Source organism: Perca fluviatilis, chromosome 3 (genome assembly GCF_010015445.1).
Source record: "Perca fluviatilis chromosome 3, GENO_Pfluv_1.0, whole genome shotgun sequence".
Lineage (NCBI taxonomy): Eukaryota > Metazoa > Chordata > Actinopteri > Perciformes > Percidae > Perca > Perca fluviatilis.
The window spans coordinates 4,168,774-4,195,776 of record NC_053114.1 but is presented as its reverse complement, the minus strand read 5'-3'; the positions used below and the strand labels follow the sequence as shown (position 1 = coordinate 4,195,776).

Below are 27,003 nucleotides of genomic sequence, written 5' to 3'. Positions count from 1 at the left end.
AGTGTGAATGCAAAGTGAAGAGCAAAGAGCTTTGGGATTCACAGTACAGTAAATTCAATTCAAGAAAACCTTCATTCCTTCATTTGCTGTTTTTAACACCTGATGTCTGGAAGGTCTTTTCTGATGCACACAGTGAGTGAAACTGACCACCAATGACAACGCGTGCAAATCAGTAAATCAAAGTCAAAGGTTAAACCTAAAGGCCTTAACACACTGGGAGCGTTACGAATACATGGCACGAAAATGTAAAATGCTCGCCTGGGAATATTAATTCCGGCAGAGAAACAGTTACGCAGTCTAGGATTTTTATTGTGAAAGGTAAGAACAGAAGGAGTGGATCTGGTATGCGCTGCCTATGTCAAGGTTGAAAGGAGTAAAGTTCCTCGGTTGGACGGCCCGGATAAAATGCCTCCGTGTTGTTGCTTTGTTGGTCAGTGCCTTTATTTCGCGTTGCGAAGCTAAGAAAAATCAACATTGTTTCGAAAAAAGAGCACATTGCTTTATCGCCTCTTAAAGTGCTCATATTATGCTCATTTTCAGGTTCATAATTGTATTTAGAGGTTATAGCAGAATAGGTTTACATGGTTTAATTTTCAAAAAACACCATATTTTTGCTGTATTGCACATTGCTGCAGCTCCTCTTTTCACCCTGTATGTTGAGCTCTCTGTTTTAGCTACAGAGTGAGGCATCTCACTTCTGTTCCATCTTTGTTGGGAGTCGTACATGCTCAGTACCTAGGTAAGGACTACTAGCCAGTCAGAAGCAGAGTATGAGGGCGTGCCCTGACAGTACCTAGGTAAGGACTACTAGCCAGTCAGAAGCAGAGTATGAGGGCGTGCCACGCTAGCAGCTAGGTGAGCATTATAACGTGTGTTCCAAAGTGACCCACGTTTGTCTCTGAAGTAAAGGCTGGACTACAACAGAGCTGTTTGGAGCAGTTTGTGAACAGTGTTTTCTGTTGGAGATGGTAAGTCCCTTTGGGGGGGGGGGGGCCTTGGGCTTTTTCACTTTGTAAACCTATAACATGCAAAAAAAGATATATAACACAATAAAGGAAAGGGAAAAAGCCAAAAAGCATAATATGAGCACTTTAATATTTGTTGCATGATAAAAAGGCCTTAACTCTGACAACCACTCACAGATGTTGTTATGGGCTGTATGTGGTGCTATCGCCTACCCTGGAAGCTCTTGTTGGTTCCAGAGGGGAAGGTGTTCCCCAGCATCACCACTGTGGGGTCGATGATGATTTCTCGGCTTCGGCCTCGTGACCCTGTGATCTCCCGCTGGCCTCCGCCACCGTCCAGTCGCAGCATCATCTCGTTGTCATGCCGATCCAGGAAGACCTCATGCCATTCACCATTGTCGAGGCGATAGGTGGGTAGGGTTAGGTTGTAGTCCCCATCCCCGAGGTTGTAGAAAACGCAGAGGAGGCCCTGGAAGATCTTCAATGGGGAAAGAGGACAGATGTTTGGTCTGGAATTGAACATGCCATTTTTGTGAGACAACTTTTAATCATAAATGGGACATTGTTATTGGTCAAACCAATATGTAATTAAATTAAATGAATAATCCTAAATCATATCTTAATTAGTCTAATTGGAATGAACTTGTTTCCCATGTAATGTACAGTAAGGGCTTGACATTAACCAAACTGGTGGCAGCAAGCCTTTCATCAATTTATCACATTTCATTCTTTGTTGGATCAATTATAAAAACAAGATTATTTATTATTCAAAGTATGAATAAATTATTTTCAATCAAGTTCAGTGAATGCATGTTTTCAAAGTCAATGGGACATTGTGATAATTAATCGTGATCTCAATATTGACCAAAATATTCATAATTATGATGTTTGCCATAACCAAAGCAACCCTATCTGGCAAGTTTTCCTTTCTCGTGTTAAGCATGTTCTTCTTAATACTGCTTCCTCCATCATCAAAGGAGCAAGGCTTTTTTTGACCTTTGTTACTATAATCATGCAGACACTTTTATAAAGTGCAACTATTAAGACTGAGCAAAACAAAACATTTTCTTTTTGTAGCAATCTCAACATGGCATCAGGCCTTGTTGCTAACAGAGTTTATGTAAGCATTTTCCGTCTAAGGCCGGCTGCACACTGGCTGCATGGCGTGTCAGCTGCGTGGCGTGTCCGTTTTTATTCCGGCTCCCATGTTAACAGCTTAGAGCTTGCACACTGCCCACGAGCTGCGCCAAAAACAAGTGCACGCTAGAAATAGAACCGACGCCTATTTCTCACGCGACACACAAGCGTGTTGGAAACGTTTCCAGGCAAAATAGAATAGGAAAAGATATGTATATGTTATTTAGACACAAATACATATTAATAAATGACATTTTGATGTTTGAAAGTCTTTTGACATGAATGCAGATATAAATGTAAAAAAAAAAAAAAATCAAATTCAAATATTACACCTGTCAATACAGAACGAAATATTCTGTAGCCTATTTTGCCGTCAATACTGCCGACGTTGTCTTTGCTGTAATCTAATCAGTATATATTTATGTTTAACATGGTATTTCATTTTATCAATGGGAAACATACATGTGTACAGACAAGGCTAGCAGCAGCAGCGCCGCGTCAGACACGTTTCTGGTGTGCCAAGACATAGGAAACGCCATGCAGCCGGCACGCAACTGACACGCAACAGAAACGCCGCGCTCACGCCACGCAGCCAGTGTACAGCCGGCCTAAGAAAAATAATTAAAAATCAAATGAAATGTTTTGCAGTGCCATGGCTACCTGTCTGAAGTGTGGCTAACAGCACACTCCTTATCAATGCTCACCTTCAGGACAATCGTTTATTACAATGTGATATCTGCAAACTGCTGAAACATAGTCATATTTCCATACTGAATGCAGGCTTGGCAGTTGACCAAGAAAAACCTGTAAGCCTAGCCAACTTTGGCTAAGCATGGTTACTGGCCTTGTGCTGTGTGTTACAGTATATGTTCATGTCCCAGCACAGGGGACATCAATACTAAAACAGAGTGGGTCACAAAGCTTGGCAAGCCCTGCTTGAACTTTACATGTGCACTGTCAAAAATGGATTACTGTAGCATTATTGGGCACAGACCATGAATAACAAACAAAACAAATCATAAATAATCATAACCCTTGGCATATAAAAAGATTAAAAGCATCACTAATAATCTTCAATGTTTTACATAACTAATAATTAAAAATGAAGTAATTATAACATTAGACAATGAAAGAGAAACAATTTTCTTCCAAACTGCAACTGCTGTCTGTCTGTCTTGGAGCAGAACGATGTACCCAATGTGCCAAATTGGTTTTGATGCTTTGAGTGACACACAAAGACATTAATCTTCTTTGATTTTGTGATAGTGGCTGAAGATCTTCAATCTTCAAAACTATCTACATGTACATGGCAAGATACCACTGAGGGCAAACGGGGAAATGTGTTGAACTGACTCAAGTCCAAGTCTGAGGTTTTAAAGCTAATGGGGATCAGGAGAAAGAAAAGATTTTACTCGGTTGGTAAAAGACTGGATCAATAGGCCAATTTGGCCAGTAAGGCAGATCAACTCCCTGGAGATTAGCAAACATAGGGAAAATGAAAAAGCCCCATATAGTAAACTGGCATTTCCACAATTAGAACAAATATTAATATGAAACCATAAAAACAACATAATAAAGCTTCTAGCTCACCTCCAACCCAAAGTTCTGTCTGCTAAGCAATAGCAACACGTATTACCATAATATGATCACAAAGCACTGGGGGAAAAGCTAGTTGTCATTTATGCTGTTGCTATGGCCTGAAATAAATTTTAAATGAGGCACTGCTCTGGTAAAGTGGTACAGCTGACATTTTAACTCGCAATCGGTTGACTTGTGCAAACATGCCCTGCTGTCGGTGGCGAGAGGAATGAATGTGGGGAAAGGGAAAAAAAAATGAGAGAAAGCATTTATGGATGAGAAGTGAGAATAAGGGGGGGGGGAAACAACACATGTTTACACAACAAGCTGTTTCCCTCTGCTCTCAGATCTTTGGTTGAAAATGGTTCCATTTTGCCTGGGTGTGATGCTAATCACATGTTTATCACAGAGCAATATTTAAAACAAATCCAGGAGCCTGTTTTTCTGTGTGTGTGTGTGTGTGTGTGTATGTGTGTGTGTGTGTGAGTGAGTGAGTGTGAGAGTGAGAGAGAGAGAGAGAGAGAGAGAGCGAGAAAGTCCATTTTAAGAGGAATAGGGTGGTGGGTGGGTCGTCCTCATTTAAATTTCAAACAGTTTCCTCCAAGTGTCCCACTGAGCATAATTTTCTCCCCTCCATCTTTCTCTGCCACTGCTGCCACATAAACAGAAGACTAAGATGAGAAGGGCAGAGAAACCGAGAAGAGAGAGAGAGAGAGAGAGAGAGAGAGAGAGAGAGAGAGAGAGAGAAATGTGAGGAGAAAGGAGAAGTGGGTGGCTACCATTAACACTCCCACTCCTTCTCGACATAATAAAGACAAAGCAAGTTTGTTGAGGGAGAACTTTGATTAAAAAAAAAGACAAACCAACCATTACTTGTCAGCTCTCTTCCATACCTCTCTTCCAATTTCCCTGTCTCTTTTTCTTCCATTACTCTCCAACACATCAAGCCCCTCTCCTCCACCTATCTTTCCATTTTCCATCCGTGCCTCCCTTCACTCGCTTCTTCTCCCCCCTAATAAAGCAGCTGGGTAAAGTGCTGGATGGCTCTGAGGTTGTTTAGTTGGAGAACCGTGGCTCATTTCAAGGCTCTGTGATGAAGTATTAATTATATTTAGAATCCGCTGGGGTAGTGCTTTTTAACCAGACACATTCCCAGCCACCTGATTTTACCCCCAATTAAAGCTGAACGGAGCAGATCAATTTGGCTCCCGCGTCACTCCCTGGGTGGTGTGTGAGCAAATAGGTTCAAGGGTGTGTATGTGTGTGTGTGTCTTTGCAGAAGCAGCATACACTAGGTGTGTATGAAGGTGTGTGACTCCATCTTTGTGTAAATAGTCCCACTGCAGGGACAGTTTGGCTTCCCATGGCAGGCTGCTGGCGATGCTGCAGCCTCGCAGACATGTGGCACAGATGTGTTAATCTACCCTCATCTCATGATTAAATAATGGGGATGCTATCACTGATTATGTGCATACACAACTGGCTTATGGATTTTTCCTTCACCTTAAATTATACTTGGGAAATTAAACCGTACTCTATGCTCATTACTAGCAATAATCCCCACACATTTTCCCACCTCTAGAGATATGACCTGCAGTCTTCTGATTTAGAGACTTGATATTGATTTGGTCATTATTAAAAAAAAACATACGCTGTTGGGGAAATAGAATTGCTTTCAATTCTTACCAGCCTTAAGCCAGATGAGTGTCATTTATGGTAAATACTCTGTTGAAAAAACCTGAAACTACCATGTGTTTGTTAAAGGTCCCATGACATGGTGCTCTTTGGATGCTTTTATATAGACCTTAGTGGTCCCCTAATACTGTATCTGAAGTCTCTTTTATATAGACCTTAGTGGTCCCCTAATACTGTATCTGAAGTATCTTTTATATAGACCTTAGTGGTCCCCTAATACTGTATCTGAAGTCTCTTTTATATAGGCCTTAGTGGTCCCCTAATACTGTATCTGAAGTCTCTTTTATATAGACCTTAGTGGTCCCCTAATACTGTATCTGAAGTCTCTTTTATATAGACCTTCGTGGTCCCCTAATACTGTATCTGAAGTCTCTTTTATATAGACCTTAGTGGTCCCCTAATACTGTATCTGAAGTCTCTTTTATATAGGCCTTAGTGGTCCCCTAATACTGTATCTGAAGTCTCTTTTATATAGACCTTCGTGGTCCCCTAATACTGTATCTGAAGTCTCTTTTATAAAGACCTTCGTGGTCCCCTTTTACTGTATCTGAAGTCTCTTTTATATAGACCTTCGTGGTCCCCTAATACTGTATCTGAAGTCTCTTTTATATAGACCTTCGTGGTCCCCTTTACTGTATCTGAAGTCTCTTTTATAAAGACCTTCGTGGTCCCCTAATACTGTATCTGAAGTCTCTTTTATATAGACCTTAATGGTCCCCTAATACTGTATCTGAAGTCTCTTTCCCAACATTCAGCCTTTGTGCAGAATTACAGCCACTAGAGCCAGTCTCACAATGAGCTTTCCTTAGGATGTGCCATTTCTGTGTCTTTAGCTATTGAGGAGGAGAGAGGTGGAGGGCGGGAGTGAGGCCTTGACCAACTGCCACTTTGTTCGTTTGAAAGCCATGATGTCTCTCTCTCATGGGTGGGCCAAATTCTCTGGCCGGGCAAAGCAGAGAAAGGGGAGGTAACCTTGCTCCTTATGACCTCATAAGGAGAAGATTCCAGATTGGCCCATCTGAGCTTTCATTTTGGGGGAATGCATATTAATGTTAAAAAACCTCATAAAGTGAAATCTTCATGCCATTGGACATTGGCGAAAAGACGTTTAAAGGAAAGTTTCCCATAATTTAAGAATACTTTCCTAGTTTCCTGGAAAGAACTTTGCAATTTGGTGCCAAATACAGGGAAAACTGAGACAATGTTCGTTCAAGATGTATGTATTTCCTTTATTACAGGGAACTTTTACTCTTCATATTTTGTGAATAGTATGCTTGCCTGCAGACACATTTTTTTGCATGTTCAATTGACCTGCTGTGCACTGGCTACTTTTTGTCCTGTTTGTCATTCTGAAAAATATCTGTTTGTCATTCCCCAGTCAAGGTAATATGCCTTGTAAAAACAAATGAGCCGTACAGAGTGAACCTAATGAAGCAGTAAAATAGCAAAGTGACTTCTATCCCAGCGAGATTTTAATGGCTTATTTTAATCAGTGCATTCGTAGTCATCAACTCTAGCCAAGCAGTAGCCCTGGCTTGCTACTGTTGGTTGGAAGAAACAAACATGCAACAGCCGTTGTGTAGACACCTTTGATTGTTATTGACTTTTACTCTTTATATTAAAAGTCATGATGCCCATGACCATTAATCGCTATTCCCTTTAGCTTTTTTCCTTGATTTGGAATTCAAGTGGCAAGGGCAAATATCCTGGCTCCACCCTCCTACATACTTCCACTCAATTTTAATTTTCCTTCAGTACTCCGTCTGGGTTTGCGGTATATTCTCGGATTTTCTCCAGCCAAATATTTGGCGGCCCAATCAGCGAACAGAGGGAGTGGCTGATAACAATGACGTTGTGGATGTGCGCTAGAAAGATGCGAGCGAAGCCATTCGGTCCGTTCGCTCCTCTCGGGGTTCGGGAAAAGTTTGATTTTCCAGCTCGCTCCGTTAGTGGTGAAGGAGTTGGCTAACGATGCTAATAACAAATATAAGCCGATAGTTGTTGGTCTTTCCTCTTGTTGCGCATGACATACGTCATGACCAAACGTTAGTGATTGGTTATGGCACATCCAGAGTGGCTCTGGGCAGATACGGATACAGATGAGATGGACCAGAGTCTGGTAGGACCAGGCTAAAGGGCAAAGAGTGCTGGTACCAAAAACTAAGTTTTCCAAAGGTAGTTACTGTGTGCATATGTATGGCATGCACTAGCATTAACTATTAACTCGTCGTTATTACATATATGTACTTTCGGGCGTGGGTAGAGTAAGAGCATGGAAACAGCTTTGACTGTATCTCTGGGTTCACTTTAATGACACTCTTCAAGTGTAGGACAACTCAAGACTCATAACAAAACGTGCTTCATCATCTCAACATCATATCCCTCCGCCAACATAACTGTTACTGAACTACAGGCAGGGTATAACATGTCAGGTAGCTCCCTTGTTAACTCAACGAACATAATACACTATGAAGCTACAATTAATGGAAATATGTGACTTATTTCAGTAACCCTAAAAAGGTCATCTGTTAACTAAATAGTCACAAAATAAAATAAATCTCATCTTACAATATCATAAGGGTGGTTCTTGTCACTCCTAACCCCAGTGTTGGCCTGTGACATACCATTTCCCAAGCTGCATATTTGCCCCTGCATAGCGAGGAGCTTCCCAGGAACTGTGTGATGAATGCTGTCGCCCCCGAGATCCTACCTGAGCCCAGCGCCTCTGCAACATTTGGAAAATGTAGTGTACGAGATCAGGCTATGTCCTGCTTCAGTTACACTCAGTGGCCAATTTATTAGGTACAATCTAAGCAAGGCAAGGCAGCTTTATTTGCATAGCACATTTCAGCAACAAGGCATTTCAAATAGTGTTTTACATCAAACATTAAAGAACAGTTAAAGTGGTCATATTATGCTCATATTCATATGACCACTATTCATGCTAACGCTAGCATGCTAGTGGTTAGCCCCCTAGGCCCCTCGTCTCGGCTAGTTACATAGAAAGCCGTGCAGATTTTGAACAGCTCGCCTGGAGACTGAAGGGAGGACCCATTCAGAAACCGTATCTCACTCAAAACAGCATGGGTGTTTTGTTTTTTCAACGTTTGTATGCGTGTGCAAGCACCAGAGACACAAAATAACACCCCAAATCCCAGAAAAAGTGATTTTTTCATAATATGGACACTTTAAAAACAGTTAAAAATGTTATAACAGCTAAAACAGAATAAGACCGGTATAAAATACAAGAAAAAAGTTCTAGTGCAGTATAAGAAATTAACAATTATTTAAAGAAAGGCTGCATCAAAAAGAAAGGTCTTCAGCCTTGATTTAAAAGAAGTGAGAGTTGCGGCAGACCAGCAATTTTCTGGGAGTTTGTTCCAGATATGTGGAGCATAAAAACTGAATGCTGCTTCTCCCCGTTTAGTTCAGACTCTGGGGACAGAAAAATCTATCTAATGCAATCCAATACAACTGTGCTGACTTAACGGCTGTTTTTATGCTGCCTATAATGTTTATGGTTTTAATACAATTATATGTTTAAGCATTGCGATCATACTGTAGCGTCTGGTGATGGTGTTGTACAGGACTGTATTATATTCAGAGGTGTTTACAATATGCTGAGCCCCGCATCTATGTAAATGGAAAGGACATTAATAATAATAATAATAATAATAATAATAATAATAATAATAATCATATAAAGTAGTCCATTACAACACCACCTTTAACTTATTTCATTTACACCTTTTGACAATGTCGACAAAAACTGAACATAATAAACTTTGTAAAAGTAGAGTTTACAGCAAAGCTGGTGCATTGGATTGCAATAGATTGTACTCTACAGGTGTACCTAATAACCAGTGACCACTGAGTAATGAATACTGCCAATTACCGCAGATGTGGTGTTGAGAATTATGCATCAACATCAACTGTGAAAAGTAAAAGTGTCTTGCTTATAACATAATTTGTTGTTACTGTGTTAATGCAAAATGCGTAAAGCTCTTCCTGATGGTGTGCACATATCAGGCCCGGATTGGCTAATCGGGAGCACCGGGAGAATTCCCGGTGGGCCGGTCTGGTTGTTTGGTTGTGAGGGCCGGTGTTCAGGTATGGCACTGGGTTGAAATCATAGTTGAATATTATGGATGCTGTCCCTATGCTGCCTGCACTTGCAGCCCACTTTTTGTATTTACAGTATTTATTTTTTCTTGCAGCCCACCGTTCTCTTCATTCATGCAGCCGCACTCGCAGAGTCGCAGCCTGGTTAATGATGACCTATTTATGTTCGCAGTCCTCCGACGGCAGCACCTTGCTAAAAAATAAATTGCCACCGCGAGCAAAAAGAAGCCGTTTTAAACGGGTAGTAGAAAGCGCAAAACGGCACTGAAAAGGCGTCAATTTAAAAAAGGAGAGCTCTAGAAAGTGACGCGGCCAGATGAACTTTTTCTATTTTTAGCAAAACGCCAAATGAAGACGTTGAGACGGGTAAGCTAAGTTAGTTAGGAGAAGTGCCTGCTAACCAGCATCTATGTTTATGAATCAAACTTGTTCTTGTAGCTCCGCAGCAGCAACTAGTAGGCCTACTAGTCCAGTTTGCTGCTAACAGTGACAATGAAGAGCCAGTAAGGTTACCAAGCAGCAGCTATATGAGCCCAGAACTCCAGTTTGGGCAGGTAGGGTTGATCATTGACTGAGTATTATAAGAATTAATAAGAGTGTGGTGTTGACCTGCTCTATATGAAAAATGCCCTGGGATAATTAATGATGCCAGATGATTCGGCACTACCATAATGACAATGACTTGACTTGATCAGAAAGCTTTGTAAAAAGGAGAGATTTGTGCTGAGAATTATGACAACTTTATAAAATGTGATTTAGTGTCAGAAGCAGAGCCAGTAGTGTGCATTAGGGATAGCTGCTGTCAGTGTGGATGGCACATCTACTGTAAACTGTTGTATCAGTGTGTGAACAAGCAAACATGATCAGATTAGCTACAATATAATCGCTTTTATGCCCAAATATTACTTGTGACCCATTATGAAAGTTGTATGAAATATTCAACGGAAAAAATAGATGTCATTAGAAAGTGCAATACAATGTATCTTGTTCTTTATTTAATCTGTGATTACTTATTTGCACAGAAACAGAATCTGATATTATTCAACATCATTGGGTTGTTAAGATGTTAACTTTTCTAATAAATCTACATTGTGAAGCAACTTGGAAATAGTGATATTTTACAAAATACACCGAATTACAAGGATGTAGAGAACAGGGCGCTATTGCAGACTTATATACTAAGGTTTTGATTACATTTTTTTAATATAGTCATTCGTGAAGTAAAGTGGGCCGGTCTAAGGCATGAAAATCCAGGGCTGAAAATGAGTCCCAATCCGGCCCTGGCACATTTTAACTGGCTGGTGATTCGTCGCTGAACACGGCTGCGAAAATATTGGTCCCTCTCACTGTGAGGTAACACACTGAAGAAGATGACTAAAAAGCATGCGTTGCTGCCTTTACAGAACTTATTAACCTGTAGTATTGTCAAGATACTACGAGTCCAGACTTTTTCCCATAATGCTTTCTCCTCTGCATGTGCCACTAAGGTTTAGCCTTTTTAATCTTCTGTGTTTATATTATTATATCATGATTGTGAAGTACATTGTAAACCTGATCTCAGAAAGGTAAGATATAAATAAAGTTCAAACACAAGACATGACATTTTCAAGTTTCAAGACGGTTGAATAATAATCTCAAAATAGTTCTTAATAATAATGTTCATTTTGTACTTTTTAATAATATTCTCCAATGTTTAATACAGAATCTAACAATGTAATGTTTATTGTGCACTCTATCTCCTGCCTACAATGTGCAGAAACTGATAAATGAAACTACAGTTAAAGGGTAACTGACTGGACTGAAGGGACTGATGAGAACTGTTGCGGTTATGGACATTTCGGTTGCCTGTTTGTATATTTCTGTTGCCTTTCTGCTGTCTTGTATATTTATTCTGTATTTTTCTGTTCTGTTGTGTGAATATATCCTGTTTTGTGTATTCTGTTCACTGTGTATTATTCTGTTCATTTTGTGTTCCTGTTTTGACGGTGTTCTGTGGATTGTGTATTTCTGTTTCCTATTTTATTTTGATAGTCCTGTTTTCTGTCTTGTGATGTCTAGTTTTACTTCCTGTGTTTTCCCGCTTTTGTTGATTACCCTGTCTCTCCTAATGTGTTTCACCTGCTCTATCACCTGCCCCTCGTTACCTCATTACCCAGTGTATTTAGCCTTTGTGTTTCCCTTGTCTCTTATCAGATAGTTTTGTATCCGTTTGTGTCTGTTTGTGTCCTTGTCCTGTCAGTTGTGTGTTTTTCAGCGTGTTTTAGCCTGGTGCTTTTTCTTTGGATCCCCTTGATCTTTGGATTCCTTTTTGTCTTGGTTTTTGTATTGTTTCATGCCTGTTGAAGCCTCAGGACTCCCTTGGTTATTTTTGTGTTTTTGGTCAATAAATCCCCATGTTCAACCTTCTGCCTGCCTGCCTGCCTGCCTGTCTTCTCCTCCCTGCGTTTGGGTCCTTTAATCTCTGGAAACCATCAAAGAACGATCTGACCAACATGGACCCAGCAGGATTCAAGCCTCTCCTGCACCCACTGGAGCCTGATGGTGAGCGGACGAGTTCTTTTTTCCGTTCCCTTTATAAGATGGATCCCACCTTCGCCTGGCACCTCTCGATGGTTCGCTGGGAGGAGGTGGAGCAGGACCTCTGCCTTCCTGAGCCTAGAGAGTCACCCACCAGCCACACCTTGGCCATCGTTGCATGGTTTGTCGGTCCGCCCGCTCCTTTGCCGGCTTCCCCAGAACTCACGTTAAACCACTCTGATGCCACCTGGTCAGCATGTGTCCCCGAGCTCCATAGTGTCCCCAAGCTCCCCAGTGTCCCCAGGCTTTCCAGTGTCCCCGAGCTGCCCAGTGTCCCAGCACTGCTCAGTGTCTCCAAGCTTTCCAGTGTCCCCAGGCTCTCCAGTGTCCCTGAATCCCGGCTGGCTAGAAGCCTCCCCTGAATCCCGGCTGATGTCCAGCCACCCTGAATCCCGGCTGATGTCCAGCCACCCTGAACCCTGGCTGATGTCCAGCCCCCCTGAACTGGCTATGACCATTCCCCCTGAGACTTTGCCGGCGCCCCTGAGACTGTCCGTGAGACACCAGTGACTTTACCGGTCTCCGGCGCCCCTGAGATTTTGCCGATCTCCGGCTCCCCTGAGACCGCCTTTGAGACCACCCCAGAGACTTTGCCCTTATCCTGCCCCCCAGAGACTTTGCCTTTGTCGGTCTGACCTACTCCTGCCCCTCGTGTCCTGTCGGCGGTCTCACCGACTCCTGCCCCTCGTGTCCTGTCGGCGGTCTCACCGATTCCTGCCCCTCGTGTCCTGTCGGCGGTCTCACCGATTCCTGCCCCTCGTGTCCTGTCGGCGGTCTCACCGATTCCTGCCCCTCGTGTCCTGTCGGCGGTCTCACCAACTCCTGCCCCTCGTGTCCTGTCGGCGGTCTCACCAACTCCTGCCCCTCGTGTCCTGTCGGCGGTCTCACCAACTCCTGCCCCTCGTGTCCTGTCGGCGGTCAGACCAACTCCTGCCCCTCGTGTCCTGTCGGCACCCCAGTCAACCTTTGTTACCGTTGCCTGGCCACCTGATCCCAGCCAAGCTGACTCGGCACCTGGCCCCAGCCCAGCGGACCCGCCGCCTGGCCCCAGCCCTGCTGACCCTTCACCTGCGCAGCCTCCCAATGGGCTCCGCTTTGGCCGACTTGCTCGGCCTCCAGAGCGGCGCTGCCCTCGCCGTCCTGTTTGGCCACCAGAAGGGATTTGCCTTCTATGTATGTAGAATTATGATTTGCTCTTATGTAAAATATGCGGCTCTGGTAGATGTTTGCGATTGGTCATGCTGTGCAAACACCACCTTTTTTATGTGAACGCGCGTGCCACTGGATTGGGAAACCCTGGGTTGACTGAACTAGTTGTTAACCAGCGTAGTGATACAGGTTATGCGGGACCGCGGTTGTTAGGTTTGGTGAAGCCAGGTAACTGAAAGAAATCCAGGCCATGTTGATCTTGCTTCGTAGTACAGGCCTCTGGTCCTGTCAGTTGTGTGTTTTTCAGCGTGTATTAGCCTGGTGCTTTTTCTTTGGATCCCTTTGATCTTTGGATTCCTTCTTGTCTTGGTTTTTGTATTGTTTCATGCCTGTTGAAGCCTCAGGACTCCCTTGGTTATTTTTGTGTTTTTGGTCAATAAATCCACATGTTCAACCTTTTGCCTGCCTTCTCCCTACGTTTGGGTCCTTTAATCCCTGGAAACCATCACAGAGAACAATTCTTGAAATTGGTCCAGCATTAAGCAAGACGGCTGCAGTCGGCAGCGGCGAAACAAGCTGCAAGGAATTGTTAATGGGCAATTACGTGCACAAAAGTGCTTGAATTTGCCACTGACGTCTTTCCACTGTTCCAAGAAACACTGGTTTGGTTGAAATAAACTCTTACATCACACATTTATATGTGGACATACGCTGGCTCTGGACATGCTAAAAGTATCAATATTTAAATGGGGTCTGGTGAGTTTGGGGATGGAAATTCTGGAGCTGTTACTGGTTAAACAAAAACGCTCTTCTATTGCGGTAGGGATCCTTTCCATAATGTTGTCGGACACTTAGAAGAACAGTCTGAGCCCGACAGTGGCAAAGAACAGTCCACATTTAGTGGACGGAAATTGACAATGTATATTTGTCCTATAGAATTACATTGCAGCCCGATTTGCGGCAGCCAGTTAGTGTTTTCATTCAATACTGGACCAATTTCAAAGACCTTTATTCACATTATTCACTTAGACACCAATGCATGGGGAAAATGGGGTCAAGAAACTGGACTGAAAAAAACCTTGGGCCAACAGAACAAAAAGAGTGCAGCTTGACTGAGCTGAGAAGCAATAATGGCATCTCAGCCTTGTCAAACCTGGTCGCCAGCAACACACCATGAAACTGCACCATTACTCTACTTGACAGGACCTCCCACTGTCTAGTCTTACATTTTGAACGTCACCATTCTTCAGATCTTAAAGAAAACCTCTACCAATACAGTCAGTCAATCGGTCTGTAATTTTCAGTGTAATAAGTAGTGATGGTTCGATTCACCTAATTGTTGCCGCTGCTCTTGTTGCTACATCTGTCAGGGAGAACATAGTGGGAGGTTGAAATATACACTTTAATGGCTGGATAAAATGTTAGTGTGTATGTGACTATTTTGAATAAAGTTTGTTTTGTTTAGCCTTGGATTAGCTGCAGCCCTGATCATTTGGCTATGTTAAGCAGAACTTTCAACGAAGGGAAATGTGCATGCTCATCTGCAATGCCAGAGCAGCCAATATCAGCGCTCTTTCTCTCTGAAATGGCCAAAGTCAATCATGACATTTTACCCCTTTTTTTTGTAGCATCAAATAACTAATACAACCCAAACTTATCGGAAAAATGAACACTTGAACAAACATCAGAGATGATAAGAACTACCTTACATGACAGAAACCATCTTTGGGAAAAATGTATTTGAGGTGTGACTGTGCGATGCGGCTGAAAGCCCTGAAAGCTAGACCTTTAAACTTACTAATTGCATATACGTTTCCAAAAGGATTACCATGAACTTCCGTGTTTCAATACTCAACAATGTTCAAATATTTTGGAGTTAGATCGTAAGGCCTGTGAAGTTAAACTAATCCAAGCACATTTACATTGATTTTGATTATTGTGCTGTCTTTTTAAAAATCAACAATTAATCAAAGCAAACCCCTAACTAACCACTTGTAGGATTAAAGAGCAACAAAAAGCCTTAATTTAGGAAAATCTTTCTAATATATCCATTCTTGCGAAAATATTTCCTCCACATAGGGAGTATAACAGCAGAATAAAACAAACACACACAAAATGCTAATCCAAGGATGGAGGAAAGTAGCTTACAACAAAGAGATGTAACATCTTTAACTAACCATGTTGTTGGAAAGCAAGTCACACACAAAAAGCCAAAACAAAGAGCTCCTCACATTTTGAGGTTGCAGCCAGCCAAGAGTAACGCATACTAATTCCTTCCTTTGATTAAAAGCAAACAGAACTATTACAGTGGAAAACATAATCCGAGAAAGCAATATGGGTATATTTCTGTCAAAGAACATTGCATGGTTTCCAATGTTCTACTGAAGGTTTTTTTTTTCATAAGATTACACACATTTTCATGCTGTCTGCTCCCATGAATAAATGCCCTATTTATAGTGGATAAATGATGTGAACCCACTCCTCATGTGGCTGTGCTGAAGGAGCAGTATGACATTTAAGAGGAAATGGGTGGATAGGAAGGAAAGACAGATGGAGGACAGGGATCAGAGGAGAGGTTGTACTGTAACAGCAGCTGTGGTATGGATAATCATCATCCTTTCAGACAGTGATGTTCGAACAATAACTGTGGTTGCAGCTTGGGTGAGAGGAAAGGACCGGGAAGGTCTTGCCATGATCCCAGAGAGTAAGTCAGGGGTGGAAAGGATGACAAAAAAAAGAAAAAGAAAAAAGAGAGGGGGAGCCAGCAAATACACAAATATAAGAGAGCAAGTCAAGTGTGAGCACAGCAACCAGAGGAAAATAAGAGTGGGAGAAATGAAGCCTTCAAGACAAATAACCAAATAATACAGTAAATGTATTCAGTCCAGGCAGTGTGCTTTCAACGTCAATCTAAATCATGTGTACTGCTAATACACCAAACAGGAAGCACTATTTTCTTCGACTATAAATCTAGACAATGCATTATACTAAAGCCTGACATCACTTTAAACTGGGTGCATATTTATGGTACATTGGCGTAGATTATTATGGGAGTAGATTATTATGTAAAATATAGGATAATAAAACACATAACAAAACTTTGAAGGAATAGTTCACACTCTTGGTAAATACACCAATTGGCTTTGTTTCCAAAAGTAACATAAGAACATCGGTGTAAGTACGGAGCTGGATCGGGATCAGGATCTGGATCAGGATCCGGCTGTGTTGCATTCTGGTTGTGTTATGGCTTAGTCAGTCAACAGCCAACAGACATAGGATAGTCAATTTAGAGAAGAGAAAGTAGAAAAGGCAAGGCAAAAATAGACCAGATGCGTAAGGATAGCAGAGCTGAGAAAAGATACGCTCCGGATGTGGAGCTGGTGGACATTTCTACACAGACATTGGCCAGAAAATTACCTTCCAACTAATTAAAGCTGACCAATTGTTTGTTAAAGGACTACTCATTGCTGTGAGTTTTTGATAGTCTTGCCATCACAATGCTAATGCTAGCTAGAGCTACGTATGATCGGGACCAAGAAATCAGCCCTGACCCTAATGAAGTTGCATAGTTTCTGTCCAAGCCCGAATCACGACAGCAGTTTTAGGCTTGAGCCCCATTAAAAAAAAAAACACATTTCCACTGTAAGTGTTATGCCCCGCTCTAACGGAGGGCTTTTTGATCCGTGCGTGTAGATTAAATAGATATCCAGAAGATTGGTGTCACACAGCGGTACACAGCCCATACATTGTTCATGACTTGACACAGACTATTATATTTCTTATATTTTTACGTCAAAAATCATAACAGCGACCCTGACCCAATTCAAGCCCGGGGGAATTCTAAGAAATTACAGCCCAGGTCGACTCCAATCGGGTTTGGGCAGGGAATCGAAAAAGCTAGCTACACCCCTTCCTTTCTATAATATGGAACGAACACAGCACTGAGTACGAAGGAGCTGCCAATGACAGGTGTTGAAGCAACATTCAGTAGTAAAAGCCAGTTAGCCTAGCATGCTTGTTGACTTGCAGAGGGACAGACTAAAAATGTTAACCAACGCTATGTGGGCCTGTTCAGAAAAAGAGGAAAATATGCCTTTATTATTATTAACAGCTACGCGGTATGTTCTTCAGCCTATTTATGCACTACAATGTGATAAACCATGTCCCCTTAAATGACTTTGACAGGGACATTTGGGGAACATATCTGCAGCCTGCTCAGGTGTTTCGGTGTTCAATTGCTTTTTTTCCCCGTTTACAACCTGGCTGCTCAATAGGTGACACGACAGCGATACAAACACTATGTATTGTAAGTGCTGTTTATGATTGAAGAATACGACTGCTGTTACTTTATTTGCAAGATGGAACAGGCATATATTGAAAAATATGCAAAAAACAGAGTTTTGTTTTCGCACACAACCAAAACTATACAATTAAAGAGTTTTGAAAATGAGGAGACAAGCTTTCACACAATCTTCTATCACAGTCTACACCCCCTCACACACACACACACACACAGCAGTCTTACCTCTAGCCGTAGGTATTCACTCTGCTCCTTCGAGATCAGGTTTAGGATGATGCTGCTGTGTTTGCGGGTTCGAACCAGGGCTTGAACCCATGTCCTCCGGGCCGGCAGAGGGGACGCCAGCTGGAAGTGCGCATGACTGTGTCCTTCAAAGGAATACTCTGGGACCTCTGGTGTTGGTACACACACACACACACACACACACACACACGTCAGTCTGATAGTGCTACTATTGAGAATAAACACAATTAAAGTTTGAAATACAACATGTAACATTTTATCCAATTAGAAGATGCTGCATTCCAGAGGGAACCTCACTTTACATTGAAAGAATCGGTTTCACAAGTCCCTAAATTCCCCCCCGATGCAGACAGCTGGTAGCAGGACAGAATATGCAAAATACACGTGATAGAATATGTATGCCTTAGCTGGGGTTATGCATGGCTCTTTCTTAGGCCCATGTTCCCAGAAGTGGATTGCCAGGCAGACGAAACCAAGCACACCTAAAATGTTTTCAAAGCCATTCTTCCATCTCATAGCATGTGCAAGTTAAATTTTCATCCGTCTATTGCATCCATACCTCTCCCTCTTTGTCTCTCTGCCATGCAACTTTGAAGTAGTTGAGTGGCTCATGAAATCCTGCTTGAAGTCACTGTCAAATCGCACATTTTTGGTTAGTCCTAGGAATACGATATACAACACATCAGCTATGTCGTCTCAAACCTCCATCTTGTGTTTTACTGCTGTGTTTATCAAGACCTCAGAGCTGTTTGTGTGGTATTTTTGTGGATATAAAATCATATTAACACCATAAATTTGGAACTAATGCTCTTACCTTTCTTAGATAGATAGGTTGTTCAGTACAGAAGACACTGGTGATCCATTTTTCGGTAGTGAAATGAGGGAATTTATTAAATCCCTAGTAGAATTTTTGAGACAACTGAGACATACGAAAAAAGTATTTTGTTTCTGAGCAGTTTTCTTTATTTGTTGCGGATGCTCTTTCTTCCTGATATTACCATGCATCTTGAGGAATAGAATGCAGAGATAGCAACAGATCTAATGAATATTTCATCCAGTGAGGAGCCAGCAGTGGGTTTTAGATCAGGGGTCTTCAACATCTTTTAAGCCAAGGACCCCTTAGCTGAAAGAGAGACAGAGCAGGGCCCCCCCACTACATATTTTATGAAACTGAGTTGCATATATATGGAACTGTGTGTGTGTGTGTGTGTGTGTGTGTGTGTGTGCGTGCGTGCGTGCGTGCGTGCGTGTTAGATTATGCTGTGTTCGTGGTACTGTACATGCACTGATGCTCAACACAAATGAAGTTCCTAACGGATAAATAAAGTTCTTTGGATTGAATTGAATTGAATTAAACTGGGCATACAATAACATGTAGGGTGACCTACAGCATTTATACATACCTTTTATGTGACACATACAATACATTAAAATAGCTATTGACATTCATATATTTATACAAGTTTTAATGTTAATCATACATGTAGCACAGTGAATCCTCGTGATTAACTGTATCTGTGGATGGCTACCTTAGTGGCTACCTTACCTACAGGCCTATAAGTCTGCCATCAATGTTGTGAAAATTCACAAATCACAAATAGGTCTATTTAACTTTGCTAACAATATGTTGGACTCATGTTTATGTATATTTTCAGACATATTACCTTGGAGCCCCCCTGCATTAACTCTAAAGACCCCCTAAGGGTCCTGGACCCCCTGTATCTCTGCTGTGGATGGTAACATAATGTAAACGATTGACTGTAGGATACTATTGGATGAGTATGGCTGCAGTATAACTTGTAACGTGAAAGCATATTTCTGCTGTTTACCTTGTAATTGTCACAATGAAAGACAAAATGTGATAACTTTCCAAAAAAGAAGAATTCTTCCTCATTATATTATAAACCGCTGTGCAGTGTTGTGGTGTCTGACGCACTTCCAAACTCATGGATGGACTCTAACTGGACTCCCTGGATCATATTTCATCATCATGTTTTTCATTTATTTCCGTCTGAATGCCAGCTAAGTGAGGTGGAACGTAACTGTGTGTACCATGGAGGATTTCAATATTACTACAGCACAGGCCAGGAATAGTTTTATTTTTATTTTTTTGGAACACATCAATATTTAATGTGAATGCCAGAAATGCAATTTGATATCAGGTGTAAAAACACTTCAGCTCAGGCATCTCCAGGCACAATCTAGGTATAGGGCAAGTTCAAAACAAACATGAAGGGGCTCTTCTTTTATAACAAACAGAGATATGACAGGAAATGAGGGAGAGAGAGAGAGAGAGAGAGAGAGAGATGCAACAAAAGTCTCTTGCTGGACTCCAATCAGAGACATCTAAACCTCGAAGCTATGGGGACAGCCCATAAAGAGGGTCTTTATTTCTATTCTTTTACTCTGCCTTGCCAGGTTGCAGCCAGGCTGTGTTTTCATGGGCTCCTAAAAGTAATCCAGATGAATCACAGTCTGCATGTGAGTCGGGTTAAGAATACACATGACTTTTTATTCTTTCAAAAGGTTGCCTGACTGGTTGCCAAAATCATCCACGTGCCGCCCGTTGGTCATTGACTCCAGAGCTTGTTGCTTTTTCAATCATATGAATCATCTCATGAATATGGAGAGTGTTTCATCTGCATTCCTTCATTCATGCATTCGTTTTGAGAGAGCGCTGTCAGGGAGAGTCTCTGTGCGGTACGAGACGAGAACCAAACAAGGCTGTAAAGCCTGGCAGCGGGTGCTGCAGTCAGCAGAAAGCATCTCTAGAGGTGCTCTCCTCAATCTGGAGGATGGGTACAAGGGGCGGTGCAGGTGGGTTATTAAAGATCCCATCTCAATCCAACAACAGTCTCTTCCAACTGCTGCAGTCAGGCCAACGCCTCCACAGCCATGAGGCCAACACAGAGACGCTCAAAAGGAGCTGCTTTCTTCAGGCCATATGTCACTTCTTGTTGACGTTCAAAGTATTGTCACACAAAATGGAGGCTAGCTCGCCCCTCCCTTCCGCGCACTAACCCCCCAACCTCTACCCCCAAATCCTTCTTGTCGGTTATTGGCTGGAACACTGTTTGTTATGGTTCGTGGTGCAGGTTGGCCCAGTTTGTTTTTGTTGGCGTTTGTGGAGCCTGGGCTGTCTACGGAGAGTGTGTTCAGGGGACAGGAAGCTAGCGGATAGTGAGGAGATGTTTGCGGTATGTGACAACAAATGTAGCCTAGACATCGCTTAGAGCACCTTTAATATGGATGCAGCTGAGGGCCTGCATGCTGCTCTCTGCAAGAGCGTGACCTATATGTGCATGGCTTTATTAATAGAGTACACCCTATGTGCATACGAGATGCCGTGAAGCAAATGGTTATTGTATACCATTGATGTTAGAAAGGCATGGAACAGCAGCGGGAGACAAAGTAGGTTGGTAAGATCCAATAATGTCCATAGTCCACTCAATCCTATACAATTCTAGATTACACGTTTACAAAACGGGAGGTTTCCACCCTTAATGTTTATGAGGGCATTCGTGATAAAGTTATGTCAACTAGATTTAATAGAGCAAAAACGACTGACACTTTCCACTGGAAAATAAAAAAGTGGGTTTACTTGCCCTGCATACTTGAGGCTGTGAGACAAAACAGCATGTGAGCAGTTAAGGTCTCTCATTTTACCCTCCTTTAATCGTCACATGAAACTGAATCTTGCTTAGCTGTGCTACATAACTGATGCTAGAAATATGCATCTCTGAAACTGTGATTAATCTAAGTGGGATAATTATATGGCCTGTAAATCCACATATTTTAATAGCAATGACACCATTATGACTTTTATAGCCAGGTAACTTAACTACTTACCTAACTTAACATAAAACCTCCAGACCTAAATGCCACTCCCCATTTTGCTTCAGTGCTACAACAAACTCATTTTCCAAGCATTAAACATCTGTGCTCAGCTACTACCAATAGGGCTCAACAGTGACTTTTTTAACGGCTCTGGTTGCGGAAGCGATTTTCCCCGTTCAGTATCTCCATTGACGTTTCATTAAATGCTTATATAAAGAGTTTTACGTCTGGGATCAAGCCAACCAGCTACAAGATGAATCATGACCATAAAACATTTGATTTGGCGCAAAAGAACATTTTGAAAATGGCAAAAAAGGCAAAGGTACAAGACTGTGTGCAGAAACGATCATAGACTTCAATGGTAGCAGCTCATTCTAGCCGTTCGCGGGTGGGGTAAACATTTCCTTGGTAACAGACGTCACTGTTACGCTTAGGAGTGTGGGTAGATTGCGAATAAAACCTGTTTTTCTTAAAACAAGGTTGATTTCATATGGACTTGTAGCTTCTACAGGAACAGAAACTTTCGTTTCACAACCTCGGAGCTCGTGGTCAGTCTACCTTGGATGGTTTACACATAATGTCTAATAATCAAAATCCTTACGGAGAAAATGAATGGGATTTTTACTCCCGGAACAACACTGTTGAGGTCTACATATGCTTTTGTTTCACATGCCATAACTCAACATAGTCTCTGCTGCAAGTATTCAGCCAAGGAGCAAAGGATCTTTCTGGGAGACATGGATGATCTGGTTTTGTTGCAGATGATACAATTTACAATTTTACAAGTTTGGCTTACCCTCTTCACACTGGTGTCCCGTGTATCCCGGAACACACTGGCAGCTAAAGGAGCCCCACTCTCCGTGACAGCGACCCCGGTGGCCACAGGACGGATAGCCCATGTTGACACAGCTGCTATCGGTGGTCAGGCAGCCTGGAGAGCTGGACTGCGAGTCGGCCGGGGAGCCCAGATCATACAGCTGAATGGAGGAGATAGAGGGGATGGAAAGGTAGCAAATGTAGAGAGGATGGGAGGAGAGGAAAGGAATGATGAGAGGTGGAGGAAGGAAAGATGGGGATATGGGAAGGGAACCGAGAAAAGATGAGCAGAGAGGAGAAAGAAGAGGGAGAGATGTAAGAGAACAGCATTAAAATGGGGGGAAAAGGAAAGTTGATATGAGAAGTAAGGAGAGTTGCCGTTAAACAGTTTGTAGGAAGCAAACGGGAGACAAAAAAAAGCAAAGTGACAGCAGAGAAAAGGGGGAGACTCAAGACAGACAGGTAGGGTGTAAGTAGCCAGAGGGGTCAGAGTCTGACAAGAAGTAAAAAAAGTCAAACGTGTTGAAGGACATGAGCTCAGGGTACATGGTGGCCTTCTCTACTTTTCCACTCTCATCACACGCTCTCTCTTTTCCCCTCTCTGACTCTCACAGTGATGAAACCAAACACTGAACAATTGTACTAACATCGAAACAGCATGACTGACAGCATAGAAAGCCGAAATGACGGGGGAACCTTGAACACCTAATTTTGTGTCCCTCGCAAAACCATGTCATAAAAGACATTAATGTGTTCAATCCCCTCTCTGTCCAACCAAACTTTATGAGTTCTGTTGGTGCCGCGGCGAGGACGTGGGAATGCAAAGGATCGTAAAAAAGTGACAGTGAGTCATGCTGCCAGGGAGTCGCTGATTGGCTCTGACCTCCAGCAAAGAGGCATCTTACTGGTTGCTGACCTTTAAAAGCTACGGCTCCTCTCTTTGCTTTGGACCGATCATGTTGATTGCCCAGAACTGAAATACAGACATTAGCAATCAATCACTGAAAGACCTGTCGGGGTGTCTGCAACTGATTTGACTGTGAATCTGTGTCAGTGTGGTGTGTATGTGTGTGTCTGAGCAAAACACTTGGACGGATATACGAGTGGAATGCAAAATTCTGCTTAAATTACAAATTTTAGCTTTGGCTGAGAAGATAGTCACACCTCCACACAGAGACACTGTAGGCTGCCCTATTTGTGAAGATTCATTTCAGGTGTTGGGCATAAAAATGTCTCAGCCCACAGGAAGTGGAAAGACAAATTCAACACCAAAATACAAAGTATACATCTGTGAGTGTGTGATGCAGTGATTCTTTAAGGTGACATAGGTGGAAATCGCAGGGGGGTCAGGACCTACCCCATCTGAGGGTTATCCCTTGCTAAGAATATAATTAAAAACCATGTAAATAATATGATATATACTTAAGATAATTGTGTAAGTAGTAAAACAATACAAACGCAAACATTTTGAGTCCCTCACAGTGGTTTGGGTCCTTTACTTGGTGTCTATACCTAACGGTTGTTGCAGCATGACGCTCACTTTTTGTCGGCTAAACTCAACTGTCACTGCTTGTAAAACGACCGTCACCTCACAGTGGTCTCTCGGCTAAATTTAACTGGACAGACCAGGATGGGAGAAAAACGTGCTCTGGTTTATTGGCATTTCTTTAAACTAATCACAACTGTCTTGGGCGGGGCTAAGCGCTGGACGGAGCAATGGTGCCTCTGCAAAATAGCCTCGGGAAGGAACTTGTTTTGGTGGAACATGTGTACGTTCAAAGGTTGTTTTAGTCGTGCAACAGAAAACTCAGATTGGACAGATAGTCTAGCTAGCTGTCTGGATTTACCCTGCAGAGATCTGAGGAGCAGTTAACCATAGTCCTCAAAAATCCACCGGAGTTTAGAACGCCAACACAAAGAAAGCAAAAGGTGACGGACATCCGGACGAAAAGAAGGACACCCGGGGTCACCTTAACAATCCCGGAAGTGGAACATCACAGATATAGACTCTGCCCAAGTTGAAACACAAAATTCTGGTTTATTGTCTTTACATCCATATGTGATCAATGATCTTCTCATTCCAAAACCATACCAGCTGCCACTCCTCTGTGAAGTTTTGGAACCAGTCTTTAGGGATTTGCTTCCACCAGAGCATTAGTGAGGTCGGACATTGATGCTGGGCGATAAGGCCTGGCTCTCAGTCAGTCCAGTTCATCCCAAAGGTGTTAGAGTGGGTTGAAGTTAGGACTCAGGTCAAGTTCTCCCACACCAAACTTATAGACCTGGCTTTGGGCATGGGGGCATTGAGACAAAGAGAGAGCCTTTACTAAACTGGTGCCACAGAGTTGACAGAACAATATTGTCTAAAATATAATATGCTGTAGCATTAAGATTCCCCTTAATTGGAAATAAAGTTATAATCCTTTAGATTTCAGCTCTGGTTGGTGTGGCGACACCGGTGGTTACTGGTGATCACGCTAAGCAATCACAACATTTTTTAAACTGCTTCCCTTTATATGTCCGCTAAATAAATGTAATGTAACGCAATGTAACATGCAGGCCAGGATTTTCCTAATACATACAGCAACATTTTATTCCAGCTGAAGGGCTACACATTTATAACATTGGCCCAGAATGTTCTACAATGTCTGTTACAAGTCAAAGTCTTCCAACTTCGATGAAAAGCTGCTAGCACTCAAAATGCCATTAGCCCCTGTGACTGCAAACTTCCATATTTAGAAATGGAGTGACAGTTTTGTGAAAACAACTGAAAAACGTAAAGCAGTAATGTTCGTCTGAGAGCTGAAGGGAGAAAGACAAGCGGAATAATGCCAGGACGAAGATGGAGAGAGTTAAAAATGAATGACAGCCAGAGGGAAGAGACCCAACTCCAGAATAGAAACACAATTATAAAAAAATTTAAATTAAAATCTTTTCCTGTCTCTTTTCCTGGACACATCGTCACGTTTGCCCATCTTTAGCCCAGTCTAGTTTACTTTCTTCTTCATCCACACATACCACATACTGTTTCCACACAGCCATGCATCACACTTTAACAGGTTTATTAATAAGGTGATCTGGCCTTGACTGGCTTCAAAACAGAAATATGCTAATGTATTAAATACAGACATAGATGACCACAGGAAACGCACATATACATACAGTAGACACAGATAATCCCAGGATCACATAATATATATACAAAGAGACATGGAAGTAAAATCACAGATAAATATGGAGACGTACATAGAAACAGGTTACAGCAAGCGTGTCTATCACTGTCAACTACCTTTACCACATCACAGGCACACATACCTCAAGTGAAACAGCTGAGAATGTGACACAAAAGCACTTTCTGTGATGATAACAACACCAAAAATAAGAGACCAAAAAATAAATAAAAAAATCATACAATGCCGGAACATGTCCATCAATTATTAATCATCAGTACGCCGACTGTTGCTTGCTCTTTGGAGATTTATTATGCTCATGTTCGCCCACTCGCATCAAGCAGATTTCGCTCATTAGCACATAGTGTTTGTGCAGCCTCCAGCTACGTCTCCAGCTAAGGTGCACCGCACCAACTACAAGCCTTTAGCATTGCAGCAGGAGAAACATATAGCCCCACTCTTGAGATTCACATCTAACATCCTAATAGAGCTTGAAAAGGTCTACTGAATAGATACAGTAGACAGTTCTGGGTTGGAACCTGCCGGCCGGTAAGGGCCCTTCTGTGTGGAGTTGGCATGTTGTCCCTGTGCCTGCATGTGTGGGTTTTCTCCCACAATATGAGCCAGTTAAGTCATGCAGGTTAGGTTGATTGCTATATTGCTCGTAGGTGTGAATGTGAGTGTGAATGTCAGCCCTGTGATTGTTTGGCAACCGGAACAGGAAAAAAAGTGGTCTGAACTAAGCGACAAGTGACTGACTAGGCTTTTGTCATTTAAATACAACTATCAGAACAACAGTTGAGTTTTTAGTTGTTAGCTCTCACATACACATACACACAAACTTGTCTCACTGTTGGACTAAAGATGGGTCCCTACAACATGATTGGGCGACGACAAAAGAGGTTGAACATATAACATTAACATTGAAAACATACTGTATATGTACAGTAAGTAATTACAATAATGCAACAAGAGGGACAGATACATAAATGGAACAGGTTTTGTTAGAATTGCTATCATGAGAGAAAAAGTAAGTCTGGTGCTGATGTCTGGCTCCAGATGAAGTTGGACTTGGCTGTATGCATTTTTTTTGTGGCTTTGTAAGTTCAGCTTTAAAGTCCTCCACTCTCCAACTTATGTCTCTTTATTTCAAAATAAGAGGATACATTAATCCAAGATCCTCCACTTGAATATTTGAAAAAAACTCACTGAGAGTCCAGCAAGGTCCGCTTCTACAGTACCAGTAGTTACTCTTTTTCTCTTACTCAATTTGAAGTACATGCTGCCACAGTGTTCAAAGCAGCTGCAAGTACTGATGTTGCAAAAAGAACCTGTCAAAGCTTCTGTTGTCTCCTTTGAAAGTGTCATAAAAGAGAAAAAAAAAAATCTTGCTCCCCTCCTACTCACCGTCTTT

At 42.2% G+C, this 27,003-nt stretch overlaps 1 protein-coding gene across 1 annotated transcript in view; it reads right to left on the bottom strand.

The window, feature by feature from the left end:
* Positions 1-27,003, bottom strand: part of LOC120555911 (neural-cadherin-like) — a 90,399-nt gene that overhangs the window by 58,298 nt on the left and 5,098 nt on the right. Inside the window, exons 4-6 of the mRNA XM_039795101.1 lie at positions 22,400-22,580; positions 17,749-17,915; positions 1,179-1,443 (exon numbers count right to left, since the gene is read on the bottom strand). Coding sequence (XP_039651035.1) covers positions 1,179-1,443; positions 17,749-17,915; positions 22,400-22,580 — 613 coding nt within the window. The remainder of the gene's footprint in view (positions 1-1,178; positions 1,444-17,748; positions 17,916-22,399; positions 22,581-27,003) is intronic.